General features: G+C 38.9%; 1 protein-coding gene across 1 annotated transcript in view; it reads left to right on the top strand.

Annotated features, from left to right (window-relative positions):
* The window catches only part of si:dkey-8e10.3 (serine/threonine-protein kinase SBK1), a 39,537-nt gene extending 18,364 nt beyond the window's left edge, over positions 1–21,173 (top strand). Inside the window, exons 2-5 of the mRNA XM_039775173.1 lie at positions 4,880–4,978; positions 6,062–6,264; positions 8,495–8,697; positions 17,961–21,173. Coding sequence (XP_039631107.1) covers positions 6,102–6,264; positions 8,495–8,697; positions 17,961–18,545 — 951 coding nt within the window. The 5' untranslated portion in view covers positions 4,880–4,978; positions 6,062–6,101 and the 3' untranslated portion in view covers positions 18,546–21,173. The remainder of the gene's footprint in view (positions 1–4,879; positions 4,979–6,061; positions 6,265–8,494; positions 8,698–17,960) is intronic.
* The last annotated feature ends 686 nt before the right edge of the window (positions 21,174–21,859 follow it).

The raw sequence follows: 21,859 nt of genomic DNA, 5'->3' as shown, positions 1-21,859 counted from the left end.
GTCCAGACTGATCAAAGCCTTGCTGAAATTCCTCCAAAAGCATCAGGAATCGAGCCACTTAAAAGACACTGATTAAATGAACTTTACATCTCTGCAGGCTGTTTGCTGCATGAGGGTCAATTTATATCTTGTTATTTTGGCTTGACATGTGGTGTTGAATAATTCATATTTACACATTTTGCCAAAAATATGCAGATTTATTTGTTTTAGTATGCTGATTCAAAGCAAAAAATATAAAAATAGCCTAAAATAGTACATAACCTGCTCTTGAATATCTTTTTAAAAATAACCAATGAACTTAAAATGCTTGTCTCTAGTATATGGTAGGATGATACAAGCAAACTCCACACAGAGAGCAGAAATTAGACTTGGGCATCTGGAGCTGTGAGGCAGGAGCACCCACCACTGTGCCACCAAGGCCACCTGCACTATTCCAATGGCTGTCAGTGTCAGGCTTGGGGCCAAAAGGGCTTCTTTCAATTGGACTCCTACCTTAATTAAACAAGCTAATAACTGTATGAATCCAGAAATTACAAACTGGTTATGCTATATTTTTTACTGAGCTAAGCGACAATTCATACGTGTTAGATGGCTAAGAAGTAATTATTGTTATTGAATACTTTTTCTTTTGTAGTTTCCTGGTTATTTCTGCAATCGATTACTAATAAACATACAAGTGGGTAACACTGAAACACAATAGCTACCCTGTATTTATGAATGCTAGCACTGAATGATGTTGTTTGCTCAAGAGTCTGTTCAACCATCATTAATTTTTCTGCAGTCCAACAACACAGAAAAAGTAAATCAAAAAGAAAATAACATGATAGATCTATGTATTTAAAGGTAAGACAAAAAATATATATTTTTCTTGTAAGTGTAAATCTCACACTACTACACTTGTCTGAATACAAAATAAGAGAAGGAAAAAAGACCAGCTAATTAAACAAGGAGATCAATTATAGGTGAAAACTGAAACAAAAAGTCTGCAGCCAGACAGTGGCCGAGGGCTGAACTTGATAACCACCGCTCTGCAGCACTTGTGTCATTTCCTTTAAATTAATTTTAGTTGAAGGTCTCTTATTGTTTTACTACCCATGCTGCTTTTAAGGATTTCATGCATGGAGAGTGTGGCTACTACATTGTTTGTGAGATTCTTGACTGGTTCCTGCATGGTTTACATGCTTTTCCAATGTTTCTTCTTACAGTTCGGTTAGTTTATTGGTAATTCTAAACTCCAACACCCTGCAGGTATGCGTGGGCCATCGTCTCATTAAAGCTGGTCCTTTCTTGGTACTAGGACATCGCTGACATTAGCTGGACACTTAATTTTCCCCTCTTCTTTTACCAATTGAATTTACAATAACACTGCCATATTACATGTCTTATAGGAATACTAAAGCCAAAAATTCTATTTTTTACATGTTACTTACCCCATGTAGCTTGTAGTGTTGGGCAAGAATACATTTTAATCTCATGTTTTTATGCAGAATGGAGATAACATGGTGATCAACATTAGACAACAGCAAATAACTTCAAACATTTCTATGAAAAAATCCACAGAAACCACATGCCACATCATCCAGACTTATGTTCACAATGTTCCGAACGCATGTATTTTTACTTAAATACTGTTAAATATAACCACTTCCGGTAAACATTCTTGTGAATGAAAATAGAACATGCTCACATCTTTGCCTAATTCTTTGGTCAGGAGTCCAGCCCAGTAACAGCCTATTCATCTTTTTATGTAATACGCTACCATGGCTGTCCGTTCGTCTGTCCAGGATTTGAAATCAACTGTAGCTCACAAACCATTTGAACTATTGACCTGAAATTTGGTACAATTATACTACATAATCTCTACTGTCCGCTTACGGGGTGATGATTGACCTCCAAAGTTATTCCTCTCTTTATTTTTATTTTATTGTAGAATCAACTCTCAGCAGTGACCGGCAGGACGGCCATGTGGAGCCGTTCTCATTCCCTACCATCTTCGCCATCACTTCCCCTACATCTTCATATCTTAAATCATTCTTGAGGCAGATTGAAGACTTAAGTGCCTGCTTAAGTGAAAAATTAAGGAAAACGTACTAAGTAATTGCAACATAAACTCTGACTTAATCAGTTTTAACGTGAAAAGATGCTGACGAAAGTAGAGAAGAAGCAGCAGCTAGGGTGGAGAAAAGAAGAACTGCTCAGGAAGCAGCAAGCATATCAATCTCTGAGCAAACGAATGCTAAACGTACAGAGAAAGAGCCTGAAAACCATGAATGCTTAAGTCAAGTGTGTTCAGTGCACGTTATCGTACACGTCACATGATATCAACAAAAAGTGTGCACTGAGAGAAATGTAAACCAAAGACAAAAACATTATCAGGAATAGAATATGCCTCATACTTGTGTATTTCCGAGATGCAGACGAGCAGAAAGTCAATTCACCCATGCAGCTTCACAGACTGTAACTAAATAAGACTGAAGTACTCCTGTTGTGGCTCACCTCTATCAATATAAATATAATGAAAGGAGGGGGACTTCAATTCAAATGCTCGTTTGTGTTTGAGTGCGTTCCATTTTCATTCATAAGAACATTTACAGGAGGTGATTTATTTTAATATTTTAGTTAAAATACATATGTTTGGGATGTTGTAACCAATGTCTGGATGATGTGACATGTGGATTAGGTAGCACGAGTAATCTGAGATTTTTTCATTGATGTTTTTGATAGCGTTTGTAGTTTGTAGTACAACGTTGGTCACCATAGACACTTGTTGTACCAGAAACCTTGTTATCTCACTCTGCATGAAAACATGAGATTAAAAATTGTTCTCACTCTACAAACAGCATGATATAACATATACAAAAATATCATTTTAGGTGGAGTATTCCTTTAAGAGACTTGTTCAATGCCACTATGGTGTTTGTTCATTATCACTGTGCTTGCACAGCTTTTTTTAAAATATGTCCTTCACATGCCAAAGTATAGAGTTTAATATAATTAGCCTTGTTTGTTTGTAACAGTCAGATAATTTACGCTCTGTAAAATCCTGCTCTGCATTATGGGTAACTGCTAAGGCAGGTCAGTGTTTGTGTCTGTAAAAAGGCCTTGTGATAGATTGGTACAGTATCTCAACCATGATGCTTCCCATCTTATGCTGCTAGAATAGGCTCTAAATTCCTCCATTAAGTAGCTAAAGAAAATAGCTGAACAGATGAAATGAACTGAAATGAGGCAGCACACTGGTGCAGTACTTAAGGGGTTTGTCTCCTAATTCAATAACCCTCTAATAATAATATGAGCAATGGCCCAGTATGAGTGAGTGTGAGGATGTGCATGAGTGTATCTCACAATGAACCCCATCAAGGGTTGGGCCCTGCCTTGTTCACGATGCACAAGAAACTCTGGTTCCTAAGTCCTTGTATTGAAAATAAAAATTTAGAGTATGGATGGATGCATGAAATGGGAAAAAATTTAATTCTCAGTTAGAAGATCTGTGCAGAACTTTTTCAAAACCTGGCAGGATCTAATCAATAATATTTTAGAATAAGCTCTTAAAGCACTGAGGAAATAGATTCTCTTCCCATTTTTTTTTTTATTTTTTTACCCGCCTATTAAATTCATCAATTTATATATTTTGACCTTCTTTAAGTTTTACTCTGTTGGTCATGCTCTCTTTCTCAGGGGTGGGGGTTGGGTTGATTTGTATTCAATCCTATTTTTTGTAAAAAATGATCTCTCTGTATGGAATGAATACAATAAAATCAATAAAGTTAAAAAAAAGAATATGGATGGATGAATGGAATTCAAATAAATGTGTAGCACTTGTAATTGAGACCGGGAAAACAGACTGAGGGAAAAAAAACAGGAAAGGTTGGGGTACCAGCCTGGTAACCCCTTTTAATAAAAGGAACTGAAAAGAGAGCCATGAAAAACAACTCAAAATGAAAAAGCAACATTCTGTTCTCTCTCGATAGGAATGCAAGAAAGTACTAGGAGCTCTGTTGTTGTCAAGGGCCTGTCGAGCATCTGACGTCACATTCCAGGAGTGGGATGACTTTATAGGGTTGTTATCAGAAGAGGCAGAGCCATTTTTGGGTGCTGAGGCTGAGTTAGGCATTGTTGTTGGGCATCCTGGGAGCAAGAAGAAGACAACATTAGCGTTAGCGGCTCATTTCATTCTGGGAGAGCCAGGAAGGTGGTCTTCAGGTATGCATGTGTGACACACTGTTAGGCAGTACTGTCACATCACTGCTCTCATGTCCTGAGGCTTTTTAGAACTGGGGAAGCATCTGTGTGAATTTTATGGGGTTTTTTTTTTCTGCATACTCTTGCGGATGTTTGGTTTTATCTTAAATTTTATTGAGATGTTAGCTGTATTTAGGCAGTCTGAGTTGAGCAAGAGGGAGTGTGATTGTGTAGGCCAAGTGATAGTTTACTCATTTAGTTCCTTTTGTTTCTTTTTCTTGAGAGCAAGCTTGTAACCCTTGAATTTCTCTTTCATTTTGTCTGTTTTTTCAATTTTTTTTTTTTTTTTTTGACATGATTTAAAATTGTGCCGAAATAATCCATACTATTGGATGCATCCTTTTTAATCACTGTGTGCATTGTTCTGTGTAGCGGCCCTTGAAGAGCGAAAGGTGCCATATCAATAAGGACATGAATGCTACGTCTTATGTTGGACTCGTCCCTAGATGGAGGTTGTTTGTGCACGCTGCTGTACCCATTTTTGCTGAAATTATTCACACCCACTTGTGTGCCGCCTGTTTGTATCTGTGTTTCCATGCGCTCCTAACTGTTTTGGTTTTGTGCACTATGTCTAATCTATCCCCGATGAGCTAAGGTGCTTCTTCCTTATAAAGAGTTCTGCTTGCCCTTTGCACAGCGTGCCCTGCCTCACCAGCTGTTGAGGACGGTCTTCCAGACGAGCCCCCTGCACTTCTAACCAGGTCTGGACGTCCAGTTGAGCTGAGTCGAGCGCAAGGTAAGTGATTTTGAACTTTGTCGGGCTTTCTTGCTGCTTGTTTGAATTCTGTGCAAGTTGTTAATGCGACTATCAATATGAAAAGTAAGAGCAGGTGTTTCATGTTTCCCATCTACTCTTTTGTATGACCCGTGACAATAATCTGCCGTCACACCTCTTCAGTTGGGTTTGTAAAATTCAGCGAAAAGCTGCAATGCGACTTTCACATTAGGAGGACATTGTAGGAGTGAATCATTTCAATTCATTTTTTCAAAACAAATCCTGTTATGGCTGCCACCATAATCCTGAGGTAGCATGGGGGGATAAAGAAAAATATTCTTGCTAGTTGTGAATGATGAGGCTGCCTTTTTGTTTTGGTGTACTTCACCCATTCATGTTTTTTTTTTTTTTGGTTCTAGCTGCCTTTATGTTAATATTACTTTGCCTTAAGCAGGTCCCTTGCTAGACAGCGCTTTTAACTTCTGGAATAAACTGCATGACGTCTGCTTGTTTAAGGGAAAGAAAAAGACGATGCTCTTTACTAGTTTCGCTCGCTGTGTGGAACGGCATTGTGCACAGTTACAGATTTAGTATTTGCAGCTGCATACATCCATCCATTTTCTCACGTGCTTATACGGCTCAGTATCACAGAGAGCTGGTGCCTATCCCAGCAGCACTGGGTGTAACATTTAAATTAATCTGGAAAAGTTGCCTGTCCATTGATATGCACAGTCATTCAGGCACTGAGAAAGACTAATACTCACTAATAGCTTGAACATGAAAATCTTTTGGAAGTGACAGGAAAAAACAGACTGCACAAAAAAAGCCACACAGATATGGAGGAGTGAGTACGCAAACTCCTCACTGAAAGTGTTTGAACCCAGGTCTCTAGAGCTTTGAGGCATCATCACTAACCACTACACCATCTTACATCAGTTCATCTACTTCACGTATTTGTAAAACCAGTCCCTTGCGTTTCTCGAACACAATTCTATGTGCTGGACTAAATAAGTCCACTTTTTAAATTAACCTCCAAACACCTCTGCACTTTTCATTGCTAAAAAAGAACTAACAGACTTGTCTTTGTGTTTCTGGCTATCGTAGTCCATTAGCTCCTGTTACTAGCAGATACCCTGGTGCACTCATGAGCCAACTTGACACTGCCAGTGGAGACCTCATCGAGGAGCTGATGCAGCTCACGGCACAGAGCCTCAGCCACCGGGAGATCAGAGAGCACTTCAACGTGATCAAGGAAATCGGCCGAGGGAAGTACGGCAAGGTTCTTCTGGTCATCCACAAGTTCAGAGGTACGTTTAAAACTGGTGTTTCTGCCTAATTCCTTGGAAAGAGCAAAAATCTTTTTTTTTTTTCATTTAGCACTTTATCATAATCACTTCATACTTGCATTGGCTGTGGACCCCGTGACTATGTATGAGTTAATCAGGTTCAATAATAAAAGTATAAATTGACTTTATCAGAGTGAAAGCTGCCAGGTTTTTGCTTCTTCTTAATAAAGGACAACCCTTGGACTGTGTACCAGAATGAAATACCCCATGAAAAGATGGGGTTTGGCTCCAAGGTAATTAGGTGACAACTGCAAAGTGAGTGACAGGGTCCTACCACCCAGATAAATGGAGTAATCTCTCACTCCATAGCTATTGTTGATCCAGACTTTGAAAGGACTTCAATTCCAGTAGCTGAGCCTCTACACCAAAGGCAAATCTCTTGTAAACTGTTGTGATGTTCTTGTGCACTTCTTTTTGCAGAGTAAAGCCTGATAATGTAGGATGTACATTTAGCTTCTACTGTTTCATGGAGGCTTGAAACAACAATGATATGATAATGGGTAGAATCTGAGTGGGAAACATGTCCAGAAAAGTGCAGGCATCTCACTTCTTCCTTGAGTGAAATAGTGCCCTGATGCCTCCCTCTTACTTCTTCATTTAAGTGGCTGCAGTGAAGTCACTAGTTGAATGATGATGTCTAGGTAAAACAAGTCTAAGATCCAAACAGCAACATTAGTAGTAAAAGGATCTTTATGTTGAGCTTCTTCCACGATTTCCATTTGACGGGTCTCCTCTACAATTTATTTATGAGGAGTAGCTTGGCATCACTTCATTTTGGTGAAGAACCTCTATTTATGTAGTTGTTTGGTAGTCTTATTCCTCTGTACTTATTCCAGATCGATGATAAATGAGTAGTATTGACTTTAAGTTTGAATGACTGTGAAAGGCACAGGAAGTTAGAAATCAGAAAACTCCTTGTGTCAGTAATGAGATGTGATAAAAGGTCATTCTAATAACTTTCATTCATTCAACAGCATGGCTTTGTAGTTGACTGAAATCTTTTACGCTAAACACAAAAATAGCTGCTCTACAAAGTAGAGAATCACTGACATCTCACCCGCATTGACTTTATCTGTAGAGAAGAAGGGGAAGAATGGAATATATGCAATGACCAGAGCTAGAACATAACATTCTGTCTGGATCATGATTTACAATAAACGGTTCATTCATTCATTTCCTAAAACTGCACACGGGTGTTTGAGTCTGTCTCAAGAATACTGGGACAAGTTGGGAAGCAATGCTGGATGGAGAACCAGTCTGTCACATGGCATACAACTACAGCCTCCCTGGCTATTAAACATTACCTGTGAGTTTGTGGGAAGTGGGGAGAAAACCAGAGAAGTCAGAGAAAAACCCAAATGGTCAGAGGGAGAACATCAGAGCTGAGCACAAAATCCAGGAGTACAGAGTGGTGGATGCCACTAGGCCACCTGCATAACTTTGGTGGCAAGACTTATTTTTTTTATTGTACTACAAGCCATATATGTATGAACTGAATATATGCAGATTTGAATTTTATGTGGGCGGCACGGTGGCGCAGTAGTAGCGCTGCTGCCTCGCAGTTAGGAGACCCAGGTTCGCTTCCCGGGTCCTCCCTGCGTGGAGTTTGCATGTTCTCCCCGTGTCTGCGTGGGTTTCCTCCGGGCGCTCCGGTTTCCTCCCACAATCCAAAGACATGCAGGTTAGGTGGATTGGCGATTCTACGTTGGCCCTGGTGTGTGGGTGTGTTTGTGTGTGTCCTGCGGTGGGTTGGCACCCTGCCCAGGATTGGTTCCTGCCTTGTGCCCTGTGTTGGCTGGGATTGGCTCCAGCAGACCCCCGTGACCCTGTATTCGGATTCAGCGGGTTAGAAAATGGATGGATGGATGGAATTTTATGTATTAATGTGTGCCAGAATAGAAATATAAATTGTTTAGTATTTCTTCTTCTTCTTCTTCCAAAGCTATTCTCAATATTATATGCAGTTGCTATTTTTTGACTAGACTTCTCCAATAGATGTTTTTTAATTAACAATATTTCAAATCTTGAATCACTGTTAAGAATTTATTAGAATGGTATTGGTAAAGTGTACTTAAGGAAAACTGAATGTGTTGCAACAGCAACCTTAAAGCAAATAGCAATAGGCAGTTAGAAATAACTGTCAAACAATTTACTGTACACTCTCCTGAATTCCAAATGTACTGCTCTGCAGGTACCCCAATGGCCCTCAAGGTGATGCCAAAGACCTCTACCAAGCTACAGGGGTTTTTGCGTGAATACTGCATTTCTTTGCATGTCTCTTGCCACCCCTGCATCGTCGGGCTGTTTGGCATTGCATTCCAGTCAGAAGAGCACTATGTCTTTGCACAAGAGCTTGTCATTGGGAAGGACCTCTTTTCTGTTATTCAGCCAAAGGTATGACATCTGTGCTTAAATTTTGCTTTTGATGTGTGTTTTTTTACTGACCATTTTAACTGAGACTGACCTCCATTTAATGTTTCTGACATGGAGTTATTGGATAACTTGATTTCTGCTTCTCCTCTTAGCCTTCTCTGAGTCAGTGTAACAGATAATGAAGGAGAAGTGGTGACAAGTTTCCTTAAGGCTCTTAAAGTGCAGGATCTTAGTGAAACTACACGATAATGCAGACTGATATTACTCAGGGAAAATTAATAAAATAGCAAAAATCCATCTGTCCATCCATACTCACTACCCAATTTGTCTAATTCAGGGTCATAGTTGCAAAGGGATGGAATGAAGACAGCAAATATAAATTCTAAAATTGTTTTATAATTTTTCATCCATTGTTTTCCTCAGCTGCTTAGCCCATGTCAGTTTTGCAGCAGCTTATAACTGTCCCAGATTGAGCAAGAGGCTACATGTGGTTCAGGTGTGGACAGGTGTCCATCTTTGTGTGCCACTAAGATAAGGCATAATTCAGTATACTGCAGTGGGCTGGTGCCCTGCCTGGGGTTTGTTTCCTGCCTTGCACCCTGGGTTGGCTGGGATTGCCTCCAGCAGACCCCCGTGACCCTGTGGTTAGGATATAGCGGGTTGGATAATGGATGGATGGATAATTCAGTCTAAAAAATATAAATGCATGATATTTTTAGAGTACAGTCTGAAAAAGCTCCTTTTTAGGTGCAGAGTCTCCAAATATATACATTAGGATTTTCCTCCATGTGTATTCATTGTAGCAGATATCAGAGTCACTTTGCTGACATTTATGCAGGCATCACAGCAAAATTACCAGTGCTACATTAAATTTTATAGAGTCAAAGTAATCCTTAAAGTGAATATGTGGAAACAGTGGACCCAAAATTACACTTGAAGTGTTAAATCACACTAGGAATTTTGATGTGCACAATCCTGTGGGGTTAACAACAGAGCCAAAGGCAGTAAAAAAAAAATGTAGCATGGCTTGCATGCCCCCAAACACTATGTGTTGCTAAAGTAATCATGGTCCTACTGATATTTGTTCACTGTATTAAAATATTTATACATTTCTAAAATGTAATAGTAAAAAATTAACAAAACAGATCTTGTCATTGAATTTGAGATTTCTAAACATTGGGATATAGAAATTTAAGATTTCTTTACTTACCTAAAACTTTATCCAATATAATGTAGAAAGCTACAATTCTGCAATATTTTCCATATTTTTGACTTGGAGCACATCCGTAATAATGTATTTAATTTGTAAAGTGCCTTCTCCTTGCTCAAGTTTTTTTTCAAGATTAAGTGAACTAATGTAAAAGTTGGAGCATTTCACATTTTTTATGTACTTCGTTCAAGAGTCAGTTATTATTCTGTTATTATTTATTAAATAGTTTTTTAACAATGAATTACATTCAAAAGTAATAACGATAATAGAATGCAGTTCCAACTGTTAGCAAACTACATAACATCTGTATACAGTATATTAAAAAATATATTTTTTTAATGAACGTATTTTGCACTTTATAATGGAGTTGCAAAAGGAGCACAAAGAGGTTTTCATGCGAGTTTAATTCAAGTGACATGAAAATGGCATCGACTGATGTGTGCAGATGCTGGAGTGTCTGTAACTAATTGTTATTCAGCTTTCTTAAACATGACATTTTTAAAAACATACCAAATAGTCCAATAATTAGCAATTGAAGAATAATTATTAGTACAACATGAACAATACTGGCATTAAATCAGTATAAATACTACTCAATGGAAGGAGAAAATAAATTGATAAATTTCCCCTTTAAGTAATATTACTTAAAACACAGTAATTCATTAAATTATATAAATAAGTAAGAACTTAAAGGAACTGATTTATTGTATAATGGGAATGCAAATAGTATACCATGGGCAGAAAATCGGTGGCTGGCCGTGATTGTTCATGTATATCTGGAACTGAAAGATCAGGGGCTTGCAGGCAAAGAGTGGCGTTTGGGGGTGGCAAGTGGGGAGACGGCCCCAGGCCATGCGCCTAAGTGGGCCCCGCTTTTAAGGATCGCGTGTCCCGTCCCAGCAGATTTGTCAAGTTAAATAAATTTAGCTGAATACTGTAATGATAAAATCTGGTGTATGTTAACATTATTTTTATTAAATTCATGCGCAAGTTTATACAGCCCACACATACCAGTAACAGCATTTTACGTAACTGGCCCCACGTGGGGTTGGTCAGCCCTAGGACCCGCACAACCCTAAGGCCGCCTCTGCTTGCAGGGATTGTTCGTATATATCTAGGACTGAAAAATCAGGGGCTGGGCGCCAGAAAACAGGAATTTAAGCCACTGAATCCCCCCACCGCTCTTCACCAATGTCCATTTTTGAACCCGTCCTATGTTTATATCAGTTAGGACAGCTGCACCTTTCCCTTTTTATTAATTAATTCAGCTGTAGACTGATAATGTAGGTTCTTCGCAGTAATAATCTTCAGATGATATTGTTCAATCAGTTCAACACCATATGTGATTATACAGTATAACTGCTTTCCCCTTCCATTTATTTCCAGACTTTTTTGTACTCTATTACTTAAATTACCTAAAGCAGCAGGAGAAGGGCACTGCTGTGTGAACAGTTTGTGTGTGTGCCTGCTCTGCCCAGCACTTGAATGACTTGTATTGGGCATCTAAGTGGCTGCTAGACAAGTAAAACAGAAAAATATACAAAATATACAAGTTCAAGCAAACAAGTCAAGGTAAATTGAAACAGTAATTCCTAGTTGAAGTTGCATAGGACGTTTCTCCGTTTTAAGATGGACAAGTTCACAAATTTGTTAGCTCTTTTCGACTCAACAGGAGATTTTAAAGTTTTAAGATCTGCTCAAGATAACTGAATGAAGATTGAACTGTCTCAACAAAACACCTCAACAAAATTGGTCCAAGGGGATCTGAATAGTTTCTTGCAGACAGACAAACATGGACTTTCACAATAGGCGCTTTGTGTATTATAGGTGAATACTCCTGAACAACAATACAAAAAGACTTGCTACTCTGAAGCTATTGTGGGCATCCTCACTGAATGCATCACTGCCCGATATGGTAGAAGCACTATCCAGGTGTGGAAATCTCTGCAGAGGGTTGTGTGCCTAGCTGAGTGCCCATTGGGACTCAAAGTCCCACTCTGCATGATATCTTCATGAGGTGGCACTTGGTCAAGCCTCTTAGGACATCCAGGGACTCCAGCACTACAAGAAACAAACTGTTTAGGTGCTGAAATTCAAGCATATGACTCTGCAGCCTAAAAATCTGTGTTGAAATATTTTGTAGGAGCTTCAATCCGTATACCATTTGATTGTTAAGTAAACACTATTATTACATTTTTTTTTCTGTTGCTGCTATTGTTATATTGTATTTTTCTGCTATTGCTATGTTGTATTTGTGGGATCTGCTAAAAAATTTCACTGCAACTTTTACTCTTGTATGATTTTGCAGGGGTGGTGCAGTGGTAGCACTGCTGCCTCGCAGTTAGGAGACCCAGTTTCACTTCCCGGGTCCTCCCTGCGTGGAGTTTGCATGTTCTCCCCGTGTCTGCATGGGTTTCCTCCGGGTACTCTGGTTTCCTCCCACAGTCCAAAGACATGCAGGTTAGATGCATTGGCAATCCTAAATTGTCCTTGGTGTGTGTGCGTGCCTGCGCACCCTGTGGTGGGCTGGCACCCTGCCCAGGGTTTGTTTCCTTCATTGCACCCTGTGTTGGCTGAGATTGGCTCCAGCCGACCCCCGTGACCCTGTAGTTAGGATATAGCGGGTTGGATGATGGATGGATGGATGATTTTGCAGGGATGGCACGGTGGTGCAGTGGTAGCGCTGCTGCCTCGCAGTTAGGAGACCCAGGTTGCTTCCCAGGTCGTCCCTGCGTGGAGTTTGCATGTTCTCCCCGTGTCTGTGTGGGTTTCCTCCCACAGTCCAAAGACATGCAGGTTAGGTACATTGGTGATCCTAAATTGTCCCTAGTGTGCGCTTGGTGTATGTGTGTGTGTGCCCTGCAGTGGGATGGTGCCCTGCCCAGGGTTTGTTTCCTGCCTTGCATGCTGGGACTGGCTCCAGCAGACTTCTGTGACCCTGTAGTTAGGATATAGTGGGTTGGATAATGAAGGGATGGATGATTTTGCATGTGACAAATAAACTCTTAAAAACTAAAATCTAAAGAAAGAGAGCAAGACAATGTCCACTAAAATATTATTATAGAGTCAAAAATAAAGGAAGTATTGACTAATTAATCACCCAAATAACATGGTTCTTAAATTACTCTTTAATGGAGAAGGGTCCATGCCAGGATTGCTACCTACTTCAAAAAGAGGGAGTTGGCTCAGAAAATGAAAGGATGGGTTAATTTTTAAATTCATTAATTAATAAATACAAGTAAAGTTCTGAGTCTAAAATAAGATCAATACACAAAAATAAACCTAATAAATACTAAATATAACGAAAGAACTAGTTGGTGGGGGGCCTGAATATGCATCCATGCTGATAATAGTTTAGCATCTTAGTCAGGCTTTCATCCAAAAAGTTGAAAGATACAGTAGTCTATGGACTCACACTTAAACTTTATATGAATGAAGTAGCTCCTGATTAGTTTATTATCACTCCTTTTGTACAAATAATATCAGAGTTCATTTATCGCATGTAATTACAAGTCTTGTGCACAATAAATTTGAAATTAATGGTAATGTGCATATTCTGAAGGATTATTTAATTAATTTGTAAGGGTAAATTAAGTAAATTTAAGATACTAGCCGAAGCCCACCGTAGCACACGGCGGTGTAAGAATAGGAACGAAAAACGGTGAGAAAGGAATTCAGTATAACAAAGGTTTAGGAAACCACCGTCGCAGTATAATGAAAATAGCAAGGGGCGAAACTAATGCCAATGGTCGAGAGAGTACCTTCCTGTAGCAGGCTTCGGAAAACATAGACATATATAGATAGACACCGCATTCATTGCGTTGCCCAGTCGACACGATAAGTAAGTGCATCTGCCCTATTGCGAGTGGTAAAAGTGCCATTTAAACTAATACAGGTAGACGTGGAAAAAACAATAACGTTTTAAACAGTATCATTTACATACAACAGATTTTGGAGAATCGTTTACATGCAATTATTTATATCCATTTATACACTAATAATGGCAATTATTAAATAATAATAATAATTAAATAATTCCTCCCATATAAGTAACATTTCTTGGATTGCTTTCTTCCATCTTCGAAACATTTCTAGACTTCGTCCTGTTCTTACGCAACACAGTACTAAAGTATTGGCTAATGTCCGAGTCACCTCACGTATACATTATTGTAAAGCTATTCTATCTGTTATCCCACAAAAATGTATCCATTGCTTACAATTGATTCAAAATTCTGCTGCCAGGATAATAACTTGCTGTTCTAAATCCACTGAACATACTACACCTATTCTCTCTCTACTTCACTGGATTCCTGTTAACTACAGAATACAATACTAAATACCTCTCTTAACATTTAAAGCTCTCCACAACCTCACTGATCTCCTACAGACTGACACTCGTCTTGCTCACTCTGATTCTCATCTGTAGCTGTACTTTCTGTACCACACATCAAACTCTGTGCTATGGGAGCACGAGCATCTCTCATAGTGCTCCTCAACTCGGGAATTCTCTTCTCTCTCATATACATCAGCTTGATTCAATAACACATTTTAAAACTACCCTCAAAACTTATCTTTTCAAACTGGCATACCAATTGTGAATTTTGCACAGTTACTGCCAGTTATCTTTGTTTGTTTTCCAATTATTGCTGTTTGATCGAGAGCGACAGTGGATGCGGAAGTAGGATTAGAGATGTCAGGCGGGGCTCTGTCGTGCGTATCCCATGACTTGGTGGGCGTGGCTCTCTGTCTTGCTTGCCCTTAGTTAGAGTTGGCGGGCGGGGCTCAGTCGAGTGTATCTCATGGTCTTAGAGTTGGCGGGCGGGGCTCTGTAAGTTGGAGGGTGTGGCTCTCTGCCATGCGTGCTCTCTCTGTCTTGCTTACGCTCACTGTCTTGCGTGCCCTTAGTGAATTATATATATAGATAATTTACATAAATTCAGCAAATAAATTGCACAGCTTACAGTTTTCCAGAAACAATGTTATTTAACATTTGTGGCTAAGATGTGTACTGGGGTTGGGTCTATGCTGTGTTCTTTGACCTCTTGTAGGGTACTGGAGTTCAAAGCATATGTCAATCATTGCATGCTATTCAGCAACACTTAACCTACCTGCATTTCAATAAAAGTATAAGTGAAACTATTGTAATGTATTCTGAGTTTGTTGGGCAAAGGCATCTGCAAATGAAGTGTAACACCGGACCTCCTAGAAAACCACACAGGTAGCGGCTGAGGAAGGGAGTGGAGCTATTACTGATGAGTGTCATAAAACGGGACCAGGGCAGTTGCCTGACAGACACCACTTGAGAGCATCTGCTAAGGAGAGACAGCATGATTGGGACTGCACTGTTGGATAGCACCTGTCGCTCAAAGCCTCTTTCATCTCTGGTGGTGGCATACAATAAATGGGTTGTTACAAGATATTATCTAGTCAAGCCCTTTACATGCTTAAAGTGTGCTAAGTCTAGAGTCATATATTGTAGAAGCATCAGTTAATTCCAATGGTTTACCTAAGGCAGCTTATTCCCGAGTTTATTAGTGGTGTGATTAGTACTGACTATTGACTGTCTGTTATGATCTGTGATCATTGCTTGCAGCACACAAGTTGATTGGATGTAAATAATTTTTCTTTGTTGTTGTTCACTTCTGTGTATGTACATGTATAAAGCATTCACTTATACCAAGTCCATTTTACATCAATACATACATTGAGTCCTGATGCAAGATGCATCGTCAATCATGCACACCAAGGAGTAGCAAACTAGCATGAAGAGCTTACTGTATGTAGAATATGATTGATCTGAAGGTACCGGACATACAAAGTACATATCACCCCAGTGTAAAGGAAGACATTTTTCTTTTTCAGTTATAGGGACAATAACCAATTATGAACATAACAGAAAATGCATACAAATATTAAAAATAATAATTCAAAAATGACCATAAAACAATAACCACACATAACTACAGACCATTACATAACAGGACTGATATTTCTGGTTCCAGATTATTTGGTCTGTGTTCTTGGGTTTAGAATTTTGGCTTGTGTATTGGGACTTGTTTGATCTGGTTGCCTTTTAAGGTAAAACCTTTTTGTCTAATTTCTACCCTTTCTTCCATTTTTGTTCATTGAGACTTTCAAATAAATATGTTTTATTTTTATCTTTCTAAACCAGTTTTTTTATGGTTCCTCTCCCTTAAATTGCCTTTTTAATACATTTTTATATTTTGGAACATTTAAATCATTTTGGACTTTAAAAGCCATTTTCCCTATTTTGAGCCTAGTTAGGCTGAAGCCTGCTTGTGGAGGTGGGAGGTCAAACTGCCTTAAGTTGAGCCTCTTCTATTTGGGCCAATAAACTCCTTTTTGTTATTTTCATGTCTCCTAATCACAGCAGCCTAACAGGAATCCTTTCAGTTTGGGCTAATAGCATCCTCTTGAAATCACAACTGTTGTACATAATATTCGATGGATATGGAGGTTCCGGACATACTTAATCACCTATTTAGTAAGACTTTTGTGTAAAGAAACAGATAATGTTTAATTATATGTGAGTAATAATCAAAATCTCTGTGCCTTAGTTAATACTTGAGTATACACTTATTCAATCTAAATGAATATTTTGATCAATTATTAAGTCCCTGATAATGAATCCCACAAATCTGCTAGTAGGCTCACTATGTTCCAACTAGCCCATTCAGATTACATTAGCAAGACTGAATAAGTCCCATTCTGTCAATTAAAGTAAAAAATGCAAAAACACATTTTCAAAAAGTAATACTTATAAACTTCCAAATGTAATGCTTTGACAAAAAAGTCTCACTTATCAATGGCAGTGCTACTGCATAATCTTTGGTGTGCTACAGGATAAATGTTTTTCTACAGCTTGAAGTGTGTTTATATCTTTATATAATTATAAAACAGGGCGGCACGGTGGCTCAGTGGTAGCACTGCTGCCTCACAGTTAGGAGACCCGGGTTCACTTCCCGGGTCCTCCCTGCGTGGAGTTTGCATGTTCTCCCCGTGTCTGCGTGGGTTTCCTCCGGGCACTCCGGTTTCCTCCCACAATCCAAAGACATGCAGGTTAGGTGGATTGGCGATTCTACATTGGCCCTAGTGTGTGTTTGTGTGTGTGTCCTGCAGTGGGTTGGCACCCTGCCCAGGATTGGTTCCTGCCTTGTGCCCTGTGTTGGCTGGGATTGGCTCCAGCAGACCCCCGTGACCCTGTATTCGGATTCAGCGGGTTGGAAAATGGATGGATGGAATGGATAATTATAAAACGCACAAAATACTGTAGGAATACCTCGACAATATTCCACTATAGTATCGTGTATGTTTATATGAGCACTCTTCATCATATGTAGAAAAGAAAGTTGTTATTTACAAGAGGCAGTTTTAAATGAAGGGCAATAGACTGTTCAGTGAGTGTATTTTAGTATCTAAAAATTAGAAAGATTATAAGAGAAAGCTTGTTTACTTTACTCCAATAATAGGAAGGCGGCACGTCGATTGTATCTGTAAACTTAAGCCCACTAAGCTGCTCATACCTCAGTTGCTTCACTACATTAATTCTTGAACATCACACAACCTGCCCCCACAAGACACAAACATGTACATGTATTAATATTTATTGTTGGTTCTCCAGAACCCTTACCAGATTTTGAACTGCCAGCTGTGAAAGGTCATGGACATCAAGCTGACAGATGGTTAATCCTTTTAAGTGCAGCATCACAGCTGCCCTCCATTATCATAACAAGTTTTATCCATCTGATCCCTCTTATAAAGCAAAGGTGATTTAAAAACTGAACAATACCAAAACTGTATTTAACAGGACACGCATTACAAGATATGACTAGAAAACACAATACCGTGTTCTCTGTCATCTTGCAGGTCACCACAAATGCTCAGTTAATGATGATTCACTGTCAAGTGTGGTTCCAATCTTAAGTCTGCCACATATGGACTATTTTATATAATAAATTAAATTGTTCCTCAAGGATCTACTTTTGTTTTGCTTCAATTATCTTTGACAACATACTTGAATTACACTCTGTTTGTTTCACTTGTTTTTTTGCAGGTAGGCATCCCAGAGAAGGCAGTCAAGCGCTGTGCTGTGCAGATTGCTGAAGCACTCCAGTTCATCCACAGCAAGGGCTTGGTCCACAGAGACATAAAACCTGAAAATATCCTACTACTAGATCAGGAATGCTGCCGGGTGAAGCTGGCAGATTTTGGACTGGCCCAGAAGAGAGGTACACTGATCCAGATGGTCTCAGGAACTGTGCCTTATATGGCTCCAGAGTTGTGTGCTGTCAATAGTAAAGGTCTGTGTGTGGAACCCAGCTTGGATACCTGGGCCTTTGCTGTCCTTCTTTTTTGCATCTTAACAGGATACTTCCCCTGGGAAAGCTGTACCCCAAGTGACGATTTTTTTCAGGAGTTTGCAGAGTGGAGCAATGGCATCCCTGATGCAGAAATACCCTCGCAATGGAAGCGTTTTACTGACAGTGCCCTTGCTATGTTTAAGAAGCTTTTGGCCGTAAATCCTGATGATCGCTATTGTGTAATCGAAGTCCTTGAGTACATAGACAAGGAATGGGTAAAAAGAGAGGACTCAGATTCACTGGTTGCAAAATGCAGTGAAGATCAAATTACTGCATAGCAGCTCACTGGCAACTCAAATCTAAGCATCAACAGGACAGCCAGTAGTGTCCTGCGAGATGGCTGTAAATAATTAATTTAGACAGAAAATTGTAATGTAAATTTAACTAGATGCATATGTTTAACTTGAGTTTCATCTGTAAATAAGAAAATACTGCTTAAAAACAAAACAATCATTTCACTGGTCAGTGTGGCCCCATCAAAGTGACTAAAGCATTTCAAATCCTGATCCAGCCAGAACACTATACCTTCAATAATTTTTCCTCTGTCCTTATTATAGAACAATGCCCTTTAATTACAGTTTTTCAATATTCGTTAATTGTTTAAACATAGATTAGATATGATCTTTCAGCACCCATCAATAGTCTCAGTTAAATTAATGACATTACGACACACATTGAAGAGAAACGTGGAGTTCCTGCATTATTCCCAGATCAAGGTCTGCCATTTCAAGGAAGCAAGGCTAAGGCTATGTCCACACTACTATATTTTCATTTAAAAATGAAAACAATTTACATACAAATAGCATTTTCACATCATTTACAAAACTATTTTTGTCCATACTAAAATGACCCGAAAACGCTGATGATGTAATACACTGTGTGGAACGATTTTAAGCCCAATTTTCTAGTCGCTAACTGATTTTCTGTGTGAGCCTGAATTTCAGCTTCATTTGCTGTTGCTTCACATGCAGTATGAGAATGGTTGTGATGCTTGATTGCATCTTACGACTGGAATGTCGCACAATCTGACAAATTTCTATCAAGTCAGAAATTTCTGTTGGCTGTCTTGTAGTGTGAGTAGTCTCACGAGCCAATTTTCAGATGTCACCGTCAAATTTTCCAAGTCATGGCATGTCAGTCGGACCAAACATGCTTGTGCAGAGCATGGCAACTGTATCATGCAGCGTGACTTATCACTTGACCATGATTTCAAACCATCACACCAAATGCAATTTAAAATGCATACAGGTTAGCAACAGACCAAGCGTCATAGAAAATAACTCTTCTATGGCTGCTTTGTTAGATCAGAATATGTTCTTCTTCAGTGAATGGTGACAAGCCATGAAATCAAATCTAATCAGGGAAGAGCCACGTAATAAGTACAAACAAATCCAGACCACAATGGAGTCTGCATTTTCAGAAATCTTTGACTTCGCCCATGCACAGTGAAACAAAACACTTTTAAAACTATTTTGGTCTAGAATGCATTATTAGAAGTGTTAATTTTTGTAGGTTGAAAACACCAGTGTAGAGACGATGAAAGGTGAAAGTGAAGCCAAATGTCTGTCTTTTTAACTGTAAATGTAGTAATGTGGATGGGACTTTAATTTTATTAAACAAGTGCAGTTGAAATTATGACAATCCAAATCTCTTATAGAGTATGCACTCATAAACATTATCCCAATGTTGTCATGTTCAGTGCATTGACCACTCTGAAGACTTTTTAATAGAATAAATGTTTCAACACATTCCAAGGTGGTCACTGGGTGTTTGAAGGGCTCGAGCTTTTTGGAAAAGGTGAAGCAAGGTGGGGCATCCCATGTTTTATTGAATTCACCTTGTTATCCATAAACTGTATTATTCAGAGTCCTTGTGTGTTTCATCTCCTTCTCCTCCAATCCACAAGTGATATTCTATACTAAAAAAGAAGAGGGTGATATGTTATATTGTAATCAGAAGCAAAACCAATGTGCAATAGCTTGTTTACTGATGTAATATGCTTTACGAGAAATGTTCAAAAAATAGAAGTCAAATAACACTTGCTATACCATTGACCTCACTTCATGCGTTCTAAGTATCCCCGTATGGTCAAGCAGTAGATACTTGACTAAGGCTAAGAAATGGATTCTTAATTGCAACTTCATTTCATTTTGTATGTTGTTATCACCTCTTGCTTGTTGCTTTGCATTATAAGCTTATCTTCTCTGAAAAGCACCTCACAGTTGTGTTCAGTTTGCTCTGATACAAAGTTGGATTAATTTATTCATACTTTAAATTTCAAAACGTAGTTCATTAGCAAACGTATCTTCCATGCACCCTTCATTTACCCCTTCATGTACTCCATGTATAAGTGTAAGCATTAAAACAAAATCAACCAAGTTTTAGGAGGTCACCAATTTTTGTAGCAGCACTACGTTAGTCAAATGTACATTTTCAATCCAAGTTATACTTTTAAGGTCCAAAAATGTGTGTGCCTTACCCATAAAGGTAGCAGGTATAAAATGTGTTCTGCTGTGTGAAACTCATAAAAGTATGATATAAAGAATGCATTTTGGATTTGAATTGCTGTACTTTTTTTCTTGTACTCCACATGATCTAGATTGTCATCTAAAATGAAAAAGGTCCATGCAATGTGTGTGCTAAACTACTCTCATTGATATACAAGGAAGAAACTGGGCCTAGACATGTCATCAGCAGACTTGAACTGATTTAAAGTCATAAATCAGTATAAGAGCTTCTTTTAAGCTGAGTGGAGAAATTGAATGTATGGTTCCTCAGACATTTAGAATAATCAATCAGAAACTCATATGGATTAAAAAGGGATTAGAAATTATCCATCTATCCATCCATCCATCCATTATCCAACCCGCTATATCCTAACTACAGGGTCACGGGGGTCTGCTGGAGCCATTTCCAGCCAACACAGGGCACAAGGCAGCAATCAAACCCCGGGCAAGGCGCCAGCCCACAGCAGATGATCCATCTAGATTCTTTTATTTTATACAAATCAAATTTGTGGAATACCAGGGAATTATATCCTACATTGTACAGTATATTACATTTCGTGATTGACACCATTCCAAAAGGCGTTACACACACCACAGTTCTTTACATGGATTATCCATGTATTTCCGACATCTGGAACTGAGAAATCCTTTTCTCATAAATTTATTCTTAGGATTTTGTCAGGTACAACAATAGTGTGTCTCAGAAGTATTGGATAAAGGGCAGGAGATAACAGTTAAATATATGCTACGTTCTTTTAGCCTTTATATCCCCTATCATGTGCTGCATCTGTTAGACTATATGGTCTGCTGTCACTTCTAGTGAAAAAATGCACTGTGAACACCAAAGGGTTGAGAGAGGAGTGCTCTACTAACTAAATACTTGTGATCATAGATGTTATTTTAACATAATTGTGCACAAATATGGAATTTTTTAAACACATTAATCACTTGGGTTGAGTTAGTACTTATTGTAATGAAAAGACTGTTAATCAAGACATTAAACTAAATCACAAAGCAGAAATTGCAACTAGCTTCCTGAATTTGAAGGAGGATCCCATGAGACTTGTTGTGTAACCAGAAACATT

Source organism: Polypterus senegalus, chromosome 13 (assembly GCF_016835505.1).
Source record: "Polypterus senegalus isolate Bchr_013 chromosome 13, ASM1683550v1, whole genome shotgun sequence".
Classification (NCBI taxonomy): domain Eukaryota; kingdom Metazoa; phylum Chordata; class Cladistia; order Polypteriformes; family Polypteridae; genus Polypterus; species Polypterus senegalus.
Note: the sequence above shows the minus strand (reverse complement) of the source record. Positions and strands in the feature narration are given on the sequence as shown.